At 39.4% G+C, this 11,969-nt stretch overlaps 1 protein-coding gene across 2 annotated transcripts; it reads right to left on the reverse strand.

Annotated features, from left to right (window-relative positions):
• tomm34 (translocase of outer mitochondrial membrane 34) lies at positions 1 to 11,845 on the reverse strand. 2 transcript variants are annotated; one of them, XM_028576075.1, is made up of 8 exons: positions 11,509 to 11,845; positions 9,600 to 9,750; positions 7,385 to 7,484; positions 6,386 to 6,538; positions 4,274 to 4,446; positions 3,876 to 4,023; positions 3,101 to 3,227; positions 1 to 2,046 (listed from the first exon to the last, which is right to left on the reverse strand). In XM_028576075.1, exons 2-8 carry the CDS (start codon positions 9,727 to 9,729, stop codon positions 1,945 to 1,947), a joined length of 933 nt encoding a protein of 310 aa, XP_028431876.1. In that variant the 5' UTR covers positions 9,730 to 9,750; positions 11,509 to 11,845; the 3' UTR covers positions 1 to 1,944. The 2 variants fall into 2 exon arrangements, with proteins under 2 accessions (XP_028431876.1, XP_028431877.1); XM_028576076.1 differs by lacking the exon at positions 11,509 to 11,845 and adding an exon at positions 11,291 to 11,436.
• Positions 11,846 to 11,969: the final 124 nt, after the last annotated feature.

Here is an 11,969-nt window from a genome sequence, read left to right on the forward strand (position 1 = left end):
TTCTGGGTCTGTTCAGTTCTTAAGTTTATTTGCAGTTAAAACAGGAGCCGGTTGACAGAAAAACAAAATAGCAAATTATAAAAACAGCAGAAATGTGATCAAACAAAAAGGAGCTCAGTTTCCAATAGTGTCGGCCTGTGCAGACACGAATAAGCATGCACGTGTTGTTACAAACTTTTCTTGCTTGAGAACACGTAACTGGATGTGCAATTTATTTTTGTTCTTTAAACCAGAAACTAACGCAGAGCAGCAGACAGAGGATGACGACAGGCACTTCAGGCAAGACCGAGATTGCCAAACTACAGCAGGATCGCCGATGAGATTTATACGCGTTTCACAATAGTACGATGAGATGGGACAAAATACGATCGCAGAATGGGACAGTACTTTGTATACGATGACCCGTTTGAGGATAGATTTACTTGGTTCACGTGTTTGTCTTTTAACCAGAACGCAAACAAATGGATGCTCTGATCCTTAAAAAAGGTAATAATAGGACTTTAACAATGCACCAAACCCACGATTCAGTTCGTATCACCATTTTTGAAGATGAAGTGGCGGCCAGTTTCAAGTTCATTTAGCTCGGTTACTAAATCAACCGCTACGTTTACCCTCTTCGGAAACGTGAGTTGGACCCTTCAAATCCACGGGGAGACCTCTTTACGCCCATTTAACAAACTGACTCCTTATTGGCCGAGGTCGATAACTCTGGGAGGGGGCGTGTCGCAATTCTGCCTTCTCACTCCAGGTTTGTGGATCTGAGTGTTGCGATTTCGGTTTCATATTGCATATCGTTACAGCCCTAGGTAATAAACAAATTATATATAAATATGAATGAATGACGTGGACACGGCCTGAACATCATGAGAAAAACAAACATTCACACAAACTCAAAAGCCTCAGAAAAAGAAAAAAGAAAACAAATCGGGTAAATAAGTAAACTACCTGAGTGTAGAACATGACATTCACATAAGTGAAAAATGGTTGTTTACTTTTAACTCAAATACAGAACAATAAACCTTCACAATCACCAATGTTAAGATAGGTAGGTTAAAAGATTTTGAGGCGGGCTTCAATGTGGATTCCTTAAATTCTAAAGAGGGGCGGAGCTGCAGTCATTTGGAATTAGCCGTCAATAAGTCGTTTGTCAAGCGAGACTCCAGGATTCTCTGGGGACTATTTGTCAAACGAAACTAGCAATTTAGATACTTATTGGGATGAGAGTGAAAGCATTTTATAGAACCAAATATTAGTTAGGTAGAGTTGCTACATGTTATGGTGTATAGTGTCACTGTTTTATTGGGCCATTGATTTCCCTAACCCTAGAGAGGGGGGGGGGTGTTAATGGAAGCTTTCCAATATCGGGACATTTGGATGCCTCATCCTATGGTAGATGATCTTTGGTGTTGCGTGAGAGAGACGAGGCCAGATGTGGGAGCGCTAAGGAGAAAGCAGAGATGTTTTTGGCATCCAGCAGGAGCTTCACATGATGCCTGACTACCTGCTGAACTTTTTTTACGAACGATGATGGCAAAGGCTTATTTCTCAGTTAGAATTATGATGCGTCTCAATAATTTCAGCTCTTATAAATTAACCATAAATACTCAGTGACACTAGAACGGGTAGAATACAAACATTGCCGAGGCTTCTTCCTCATACACCCTCGGTTCTCATCAACCAGAGCTGCGTTTTCCAGAAGAGACTCGAGACCAAACTCGCGTTTGTTCCAAGTGAGTAGACGGATCAAAAACGGGTTTCGGCGTAAAAGGGAACTTTTGGGAAACGCAGGTCAAGTCTCTGACCTGAAGCGGCTGAATCGTGTCACCGTTCGTTCGGCTGTTTTCTGTCGCACAGACTCTTCATCAAAACATCCCCTTCCTCTCCTTTCTGTACGCAGTGCGGTGACCGATCCTTACCGCCGCCTCCAGAGTCCCTCGTGTGTGCTCATTTCTTCTTCTGCACCTCCTGCAGCATCTTCAGGCCAGCAGAGTTGTTTGGTTCCACTTTGAGCAGGCTGTTGAGGTTCTCCTCACAGGCTTTGATGTCCTGCAGGAACAACAATGAGAATTAAGAGTGGGAAACTAAGAGGTGGAGGAGAGTGGTTACAAAAAAAAAAAAAAAAAAAAAAGGAGGAAATGTGCAGGCTGATTTGGGAATTGCAGGTGTCCCCACATGTGTGTGCTTTCTTGAATGTAAATGTATTCATCCCTGAAGATTACTTTTATTCTGGAATACATTTTTTTGCTTAAATTTTTTTTATTGTGACCATATTAGAATTGGGAAAGACGGAGATTCTGTGTGTAGGGTTGGGGGGGGGTCGGTATTTATCGGCAGAAATGGAACATAATGGTTATATATATTTTCTTTGGTGTATTATCACCTGAAACTAAGAACTGTGGTTTGGTTTAGCTTAGAATGAGCCCTTCAATGTCTGCAAAGAGAGCCCACCATTTTTCTACAGTAGCCCACAAAGAACCAACCGAGCACTGGCTCTAGAGAGGGCCGTCCCTGTTTTTAGTAGTTTCTACTACACGCTTGGGAACAGGTGAGCGGAGGGGTATTCAGTTGGCTGCAATCGTACATGACCCTACACTTTAAATATCTCTGGCAAAAGCTGAAAAAAAACAAACCTTCATGAAACTTAAGATGCATTGCACATAAACATGCTAAACTGTGCAGCATTTTAAATGTACACCTGCCTTGAGATCATTAAGGTGACTTTTTCCTGATCCAGAATTCAGATAAGGATGTATGTTAAACGGGCTGAACAAATAGCAGAGTTTAACCATCTGTGTCTATTGAATGGTGTACTTTGGTAATATCTGTGCTGGGTTAGGTTTATTCAGGAAATCATGGCATTGTCTACAGAATTCCAATCTCCAAAACACGACAGTCGACAGTGTACAGAGCTGTGTGTGTGTGTGTGTGTGTGTTTTGAATACTGATGAGGAGAGGTTGCCAGGAGGGATACATCAGCAGGAAGTGCTTTTATTTTATTGCCCGCCCTAAAACCCTCCAGATGGACACGTGATACGCGTGCCTGGTTACTCTTGCGTGGGAATCGGGAACAGACGTGCAGTGATAGAGATCACCCTCTCACCTTGAGCTCCAGGTGAGCCTGAGCCCTCCTGTAGAGAGCCTTGATGTTGCTGCTGTCAATCATCAGAGCCTCGTCGCAGTCTCTGACAGCGTCTCTGTACTGCTTCACTGACAGGTAACACAGCGCCCTGATCACACACAGAATCAAATTCAATCAAAATTCTGAAAATTTATATAAAGAAATTTCTAGCCAAAAACCTACTGGTCTGTTTGAACGGTTTTCACTTAATACACAAAATGATCGTATATATATTTTTATTGAATTCCTCATTGGCTGTCAATAGTGTGACCAAGATATGATAGCTATGATCCTGTATAAATATTGCCCTGGTTGTCTATGGGAGGCTTTTAATCGGTACTGATTCATTACATATACAATAAATACATTTTTTAGTTCATTATAATTATTACACTGGGTTACAGTGGAGAATTTTGCAATGCCACAAATGGTTTAAACTATTTTACAGAATTTCTATCCTGAAAACAAGTACTGTATATTTATTATTATTTTCTTGACTTAATCCGTATTTAAAAAATTCCAAAAATTGGTATCGTCATTGAATGATTAACGTGTTACATACAGTTTTTGCATTTCTTATCGGTATAATTTTTTTTAATGAGCTTTGCCACCACCTCCACTATCCAACAAAACGCTCTGGGGGTTTGGTTTAAACGGACCAAAAGTTTCCGGCGTGAAGACGCCCTTAACCACCGTTTCATCAGCCATTAAGAGATTTTAAAAAAAAAATGGATGTATGAATGAAGATGCAACCCACCGGTTGGTGTAGGTTGTGATCTCAGTGGGGTTGTGTTTGAGGCTCTGGCTGTACTTCTCTATGGCCTTCTTGTACTCTCCTTTCTTCACCAGGGCGTTTCCTTCTTCTTTCAGGGCTTGGGCTTTCTTTTTGTCTTTATCACTGGGAACTATCCAGAGGAGTAGAAGGTGATGATAAATGCTTGTGAATCATGTATTTCTGATGCCAGTTCCACATAAATAGGGGCTAAAGACTTAATGCTTTAAAATAATGGAAAGGTCACTTTCAAACTGGTTATTATCAAAATACATTTGCTGAAACAAAAGGTCTTTTTAGCTAATTAACAATGGCAAATCAGGGTTGTAATAACTTAAAATTACATGAGCAGAAAACACAACAGAAAACATAAATGGTCTTACTAGGTTTGTTCATTTGTCTGTTGACGTTCTGTTTCGGTGTAGGGTTTGGTTGTGCACCGTTGGTTGTAGCTTTCTGGGCTAGTTTCTCTCTAACAGACATAGGAACGGTGGGGATGGGAGGAAGCTTTTCTCTCCATGACAGACCGTCGGCCTCTGTGAGAGCCTTCGTCATCCTGGGAAACAATTAAAAAACACAGAGCAGAATATAAAAAACTGTAATGGCTTTTTCTGCATGCTATACCTTTTTTCTTTTAAATCACTTTTTTGACATGCTATACTATGACTTTTTCGACATACTATGACCGTTTTCAACGTAAATTCTTTAGTGGCACACTGGCTCAGTGGTCATCACTGCTGCCAACAGACAATCAGCAAGTAATCCCTGCAGACTCTGACCCAGGTTCGATACCCAGGTCGAGGCTGGGCATTTTTTTCAACATACAATGCTATGACTCTTTTCGAGATACTCTAAACTTTTACTTTTTAAAATGGCTTTTTTCGACATGCTATACTATGACTTTTTTTCTATACCTTCATACATGACTATCACATTTTTCGACATACTATGACTAATTTCCGATATACTATGACATTTTCATCACTTCTTTCAACATACTATACTTTGACTTTATTCGACATACCACACTATGACTTTTTCGACATATAATGCTATTACTGTTTTTAACATTAATTTAACATTTATTTTGCTGGCACACTGGCTCAGTTGATAGCACAGCATGCTATACAAATCCTTTTTTTGAGACATACAATGCTATGACTTTTTTTTTTTTGACATATTACACTGACTTTTTCGAAATGCAATATTATGACTTTTTAAATCACTTTTTCCGACATACATACAAACTGACTTTTTATATACTATAAAAGTTTTCTTTTTTTCTACATTCTATACTATGACTTTTTCCAACATACTATACTATTAGTGTTTTCAACATGAATTCAGACTTTTTGATATACTATGACATTTTTCCTTTTAAAACTTTTTTTGGCATTTTAGGCCTTTATTTGATAGGACAGCCTAGACATGAAAGGGGAGAGAGAGGAAGAATTACATGCAGCAAAGGGTTGGTATTGAACCGGTGGATGCTGCAGCAAGGACTGAGCCTCTGTATATGGGGTGCACGCTCTACCAGGTGAGCTACTTTACTTTATTACTTTTTAACATACTATACTGACTATATATATATATATACATATACACACACACATACATATACACACACTGACTTTCTATACACTTTTTTTCATCATGCTATACTATGACTATTTTATAACTTTTTCAACATATGACTTTGTTTGACAAACTATACTATGAGTTTTTTCAATGTACCATACCACTTTTTTTTTTATTCTATACTATGACGTTTTTTCAACATACTATACTACGACAATTTTGGACATACTATACTGACTTTTTGACATACTATACTATGACTTTCTTATAACTTTTTTGGATATACTATACTATGATCTTTTATCTTTTTCCGACAAACTATACTATGACTATCATTTTTCGATATACTATGACTTATCGACATACTTCTGACTACATACTATGACTTTTTCATCACTTTTTTCGACATGCTATAATATGACTCACGTTTTTGACCTATACTAGGACTTTTCTTTAAAAAAAAAATTCCATATTTTGATTAATACATTTTTGGTATTATTCAACATTTCAATGCAATACATACTTATTAAAACCATTCCCACTTTTCCAGCTATTCTCACTACTTCATCTTCTTATGCAATTATGGAAGTAATCCAGTTTAGCTTTAGCAATTTAACGTTTCAGCATTCACAAGCATTTGCTTCATTTTCTAGTTCTAGTCAGCTAATGTTAACTCCAACAACAGGTTGAAAGAAACAACTAGAAATACACATCTTGGTGTGAACACAACGCACACATTCTCACAAGGTAGATGAAAAACTGACCCCTTCAACAGTGCTCTGTGTAAACATGAAGCTCAATAATGTCAAAGTTATAGATGTGGATTCAAGCTTGTTTTGACACTATGAAGAAGAAAGTACTATAAATATGACAAACAACAGATCCATCACCACTCGGCTAGTCTACAGCCCAGGTACCTGTTGGTGCCGTCATGAGCAGCTGCTATGTTGCAGTCGATCTGCAGAGCAGTCTTGTAGTCTACGTAAGCCTGCCTGTAGCGCTCCAGAGCTTCGTAGGCAGAGGCACGACGGAGCAGAGACTTCACATTGAATGGGAACAACTCCAGAGACCTGAGAGGAAATATGTGCAGTTTACAAGTTAGACACTCTCATCCAGGTGACTTACAAGAAAAGACCGAATAGGCTTAATCTAATTGAAACAAGTAAAAGGTCAAAAGTCAAAGCTGCAAGAGACCATGGACGTTTAAAACAAAAAAACTAAAAACATCCTTACTACAACACAATGTTGGTGGCATGAAGGTAAACATGTTCATCATTGATTATCACTTTTTTTAATTAAAAAAGGTCCCATGACATGGTGCTCTTTGGATGCTTTTATATAGACCTTAGTGGTCCCCTAATACTGTATCTGAAGTCTCTTTCCCGAAATTCAGCCTTGGTGCAGAATTACAGCCACTTATGACATCATAAGGAGCAAGATTCCAGATCGGCCCATCTGCGCTTTCATTTTCTCAAAGGCAGAGCAGGATACCCAGGGCTTGGTTTACACCTATCGCCATTTCTAGCTACTGGGTGACCATAGGCAGGCTGGGAGAACTCATTAATGTTAAAAAACCTCAAAGTGAAATTTTCATGCCATGGGACCTTAAAAAAAAAAAAAAAAAAAAAAAAAAAAAAAAAAAAGAGCTCAAGTGTGTGTATGTTTGTCAATCTGGGCTATCTTTTAGATAAGTCTAGCTATTTTATGAGTTTAGCTTATTTCGAAATCTGAGCTACGTTAGAACATAAAGAGACGAGCGTCACAATCAAAAACCCTGGACGATGAGAATTTACATTAATGTGGCATAACTAAAACAAAACGTTACAAAATTGTAAAAAAAAAAAAAAAACAGAATCACAGACTACACAACATGTAAAATGTAAAGAAAATACTAAATCAGAAATAAAAACACTTACATATTGCAGTCTTTAACACACTCCGCACAATTGCCATCTTTCAGGTAGCTGGCTGCACGGTTTGAGTACAAAATGCCCAAATCCTCCGGTTCCTTTTTATCTTAAGAGAAAAATTAGATTGTTTAAGATGAGCACCAAACTGGTCATGTAGTCAAACATGATGTAGCTGTTTATTTAGAATTCACATAAGAAAGAAGAGTGAAGGCCAACTGACAAGATGGACAGCGATAATAAAAAGAAAGAGCTACTGAAGTGGACTAAACATTGATGAAAGTGTCAGGACCAAAGCACTGTGGTAACCATGTCGCCATGCACATCATTTTTCATTATGAAATATTTATTTATCGGGAAATAAAGGCTTAAAACGGTTGACAGTGAGGTCTGTGAATTAACCCCTGAAATAAGTTCACCTTTTGATAACACCTTCAGATTTTTTTTAAGCTCCTTAGATGGGGGATGACGCAGCAAAGGGCCGCAGGTTGGACTCGAACCCGGGCTGCTGCAGGACTCAGCCAACATGGTGAGCACACGCGCTTACTGGGTGAGCTAGAGGCCGCCCCGGTAAACAAATGTTTTAACACAAAAATGGATGCGTTTGACTTTGTAATGCCTAGGTTGTGTGGCCTTAGGGGTACAAGATTCAGAAAATGTCACGATAGAGCTTGAATCGCGTTTCGAATGTTTCCTTTAACGTAGGCCTCTCTGTTATTTTTCATGTACTATTTGATTTGTTCTAATATTTATTTAGGTACATGTAGCATCTACTACTGATTTGAGTTTTCATTGTACACCGCTTGTGTTATTATATGCTCGAGTGGGTATCCACAGAGCCTAAGGGCACGTTCACACCTATAGTTCCGTAGACTCTGTGCGATTCGGGGATGAACTTGCAACATTGTCGCATTTTGTTAAGACTGCATTTCTGTTAATCGCACAAAATATCCGAGTGAAACTCACCGACACTTCCTGGTCTCAGAAATAATGAAGCAACACATTCATAACGTCTTTGGGTTTCTGGTTTTGCTTTAGTGTTTCTAAGATTTTAAAAGAAGGCAAACAATCTGAGCAGCCGACAGACATCGTGTAAAAGGTGGGCGCCCTGACAAGAGAGAGAGATGATGATGTGTTGTCACACAGATGACAAGCCATGTGTGTACATAACATAGTAGGTTATGGATTTGAAAGTTACCTTCCCTGAAATCTTAGAAGTAAAGAAGGTTGAAATTGCAGGTTAGTAAAATGTTTTTTTGGTTCACTTTTCTTATTTGGGTCAGATCGCGTTCTCACCTGAAGTAAACCGAACTCTAGTGGACTTGGAAGCGAACCGAGGCCCCTGGTTTTCAAGCGTACCAGAGTTTGGTTTTTTGGTCCGTACAAGCGTTCGTATGAACTTTCACACCACCCCAAACAGACCAGACTATCCCATAAAACGCTCCAGGGTTCGGCTTAAACGGACCGAACAGCTCAGGTGTGAAAGCAACCTAAAACGTATCAGCATACAGATTGACGTGGAAACCATTTAAAAAAAAAATATTTTGACCGGACAAAAATCAGACTAGGATCGAAACATTGTCTATTTAAAAAAGAAACTAGTGCAGTGCCCGTTTGGAGCGTATGCCTGTTCATAACCGGCTGCATTGCTTGGTTCCCAGATTTTTTTTTTTTTACAACTTTGGCATGTCCCCTTTTTCTGTCTAGCCGTCACCCATCCAGGTAGCGATGTGGGGGAAGGAGGGAGCCTCGTTCAGCCTGCTGGAGAAGCCGATACAGCGCGTAGCGTTGTGCCCCGGGCAAGGGAAGGAGGGAGCTGGGCTCAGCCTGCTGGGGAAGCCGCTCTTAAAACAGCATGCTGGACAGACCAAGAGCCTGGGCATTCATCTTCCATGCGTTTGTGTACGATTAATTTCATAATTTGCATGTAGGATAGACAGCAATCAGTTTTTGGCGGACGGCCACTTTTTGGCACGACAGCCTGTGAACCGTAATAAATGAGCCTTCTAGGAATGTAGAAACTCCGCGCCCGCGCTGCTGTACTGCGCATGAGGGAGACACGCACAAAGATTCCTCAATTTACAATTAGATGTTCAATTGAATTTTGGCTGCAGATATGGCTTTATCATTGATGACGTTGTTCAAAAGCCTTGCATATATTGCATATCTAAAATACTCAGCGCACTGTTTGTATCCACACAGGTAATATCTAAGCAGCACTTACTGGACTTCTCCAGCTCTTTGATCGCCTGGCTGTAAATATTGGTGGCCTCTCCATACTGGCCCGTCTTGAAACATTCATTTCCAGCTTGTTTCAGCTCCGTCCAGGTCTTGGACCTCTGTTTTTGAGGCATCTCCACTTGTTTAACCGTTATCTGAAAAGATGAAGCACTGGTTACCATCTGTTCATGAAAACAATCTCAGTCAACTGATCACAGTGGCAAATGGATCCAGACATTGAACAGGGGAAACCTCATACACCTCCTCTAAACTAAAGAAGTAATGTATGCCACAACACCTCCATATGAAGTGACTGAACAACAGCTTACAAATGCAATCTCCCATACTACTTTACTGTGCATATACTTCTTTAAAAAAGAAAAAACAGTATGTCCTTCACGGCTCACACGCATCTTTTCACTGTATGTAAAGTGTTATTGCAATGTAGAATATGTATCTATGTTTACTGTGGTATTGTTTAAGTACTCAGTGTCTCTACAACAATTATACAATGACAGAGGTGAACAGATTTGTTATGGCTCCCAGCAAGTAGGATCTTGGGTATTCTCTAAATGCATTGGTTAAAGATTCAGTCTCACTGAGGAATTTGATATCCTCCATTCGCTTCCATACACAGAACCAAACTGTGCTGAAATAATTTCTACTAGGTTATGAATCAATTCGACTTTTTCGCTCCAGACATTTTAAGAGGTTATATTAGATGGTCATACATTATTTTAGAGCTAACGCAAACTTACTGTATTCGATCTGTGCATCCCTAATAAACGTCAGACAAATCCTAAACATCCAAAGTCTATGGGTGCATAAAAACATATAAGTACTCTAAAGTAAAAAAAAAAAATCTAAAACCATATTCATGTGTCAGACCTTAAAACCCTTTACTTGCTTTATGAGGTGGCACTAGGCATTAGGTGGTTGAGAAAAACCTGATAAAAATATGCAAATAACATTGCACACTTTTGATCCACTTAGTGCTTAGGTTATTAGGCACACGGTTCAGTTCCTGTTTTATTGAGCAATTAATTTCACCTTTTGGTCATTTTGAAGGGTGTAGCTATACCATTCAATTGCATTGGGTGAGAGGTGTTTCTAATATTAAGAATATCCCCCTTGATATAAATGAATAAACACCTATTTTGTATACTTTGGTCAATACATACCGTATTGTTAGCCTAGTTTGTATTTAAAACATATTGTCATAGTTTTTATACCCATCACATTTTGTTATACTACATTTTTGTTAACCTTCATTAAAAAAGCTTACATAAACAATAAAGTTGGTAATAGCATATATTTTACATTCACTTAACGTCATACGTTTACATATGAAACAAAACTGCATTCCTGAAGGTAACCTAAGAATGTATTGCAGGGCTGTTGTGTTACTAAACTGCGTAGTTGTAGCTCGGTGGACAAATAACGTTAAACTAGAAACCCTCAGTATAAAATAGTGACCTACTTAATGTTAGACAATGACGTCCAAACAGTAATTTAACATTTGTCTTAAATCAATTGAGCCCAGTTTACGTACACACTGCAACGTTACCGACGTGCCAGGTTAACTAACTGGTTGTGTTGTAGCCTGGTACCTAACGTTAGCTGCTAATAGCTGCTCAAGCAGAACGATACGGTGTCGAAACTAGCACTTAAAGTTTACTTCAAAAGTAGACACACCTGGTTATGTTCTAGAGTTATCCTTTGTTTTAACTAGTTAGCATTAATTCCACTCTGTTGTTGCTTAACTGCTAAGTTAGCTAGCTCGCTAGCCAACTTATGCTAATTCGAGTGGCGTTTTAATATCTATGGTTTTAACATAGCATAGCTAACTTAGCAGGCTAACCACACTCCCACAGTTAGCTATACTAATATAAGGAAGCTCGCACACTTCTTACCGGCTGCCGGTTCTGAAAGAAATCAACACAGCGAGGAAGCCCTCGTCGTCACGACACAGATGACTTGGTCGAAACGACTAGCGACTACTTGAAACTATCTGTAACGTTGTTAATACTGACATTACTCTGTGGAAGTTAATAATACTTATTTTCTCCTGGTCGTTCGGAGCCACGCGGCTTTCCTCTGCCTTTGCGGGGGTTTGTGCGGAGGGGTGCTGACTGTAGTAATGCTAACTTCTTCAGTTTGATGCTTGTCGGGGGCCGCAGTAACGTTTCGTTTCCTTGTTCACGCTGCGTTCAAGCCCTTTGGAAATTGTAGGACTTTGGAAGAGCGTTGTGCGCCCTCTGGTGGCCAAGTTGGATGTAGCATTGTAGGATGTAGCAATTGGTGGCTTTGAAGAGCAAACAGTAAACTTTCTCTTCCATATAGCCTATATATAGAGCCTATAAGTGGCAGGCAT

Source organism: Perca flavescens, chromosome 4, assembly GCF_004354835.1.
Source record: "Perca flavescens isolate YP-PL-M2 chromosome 4, PFLA_1.0, whole genome shotgun sequence".
NCBI lineage: Eukaryota > Metazoa > Chordata > Actinopteri > Perciformes > Percidae > Perca > Perca flavescens.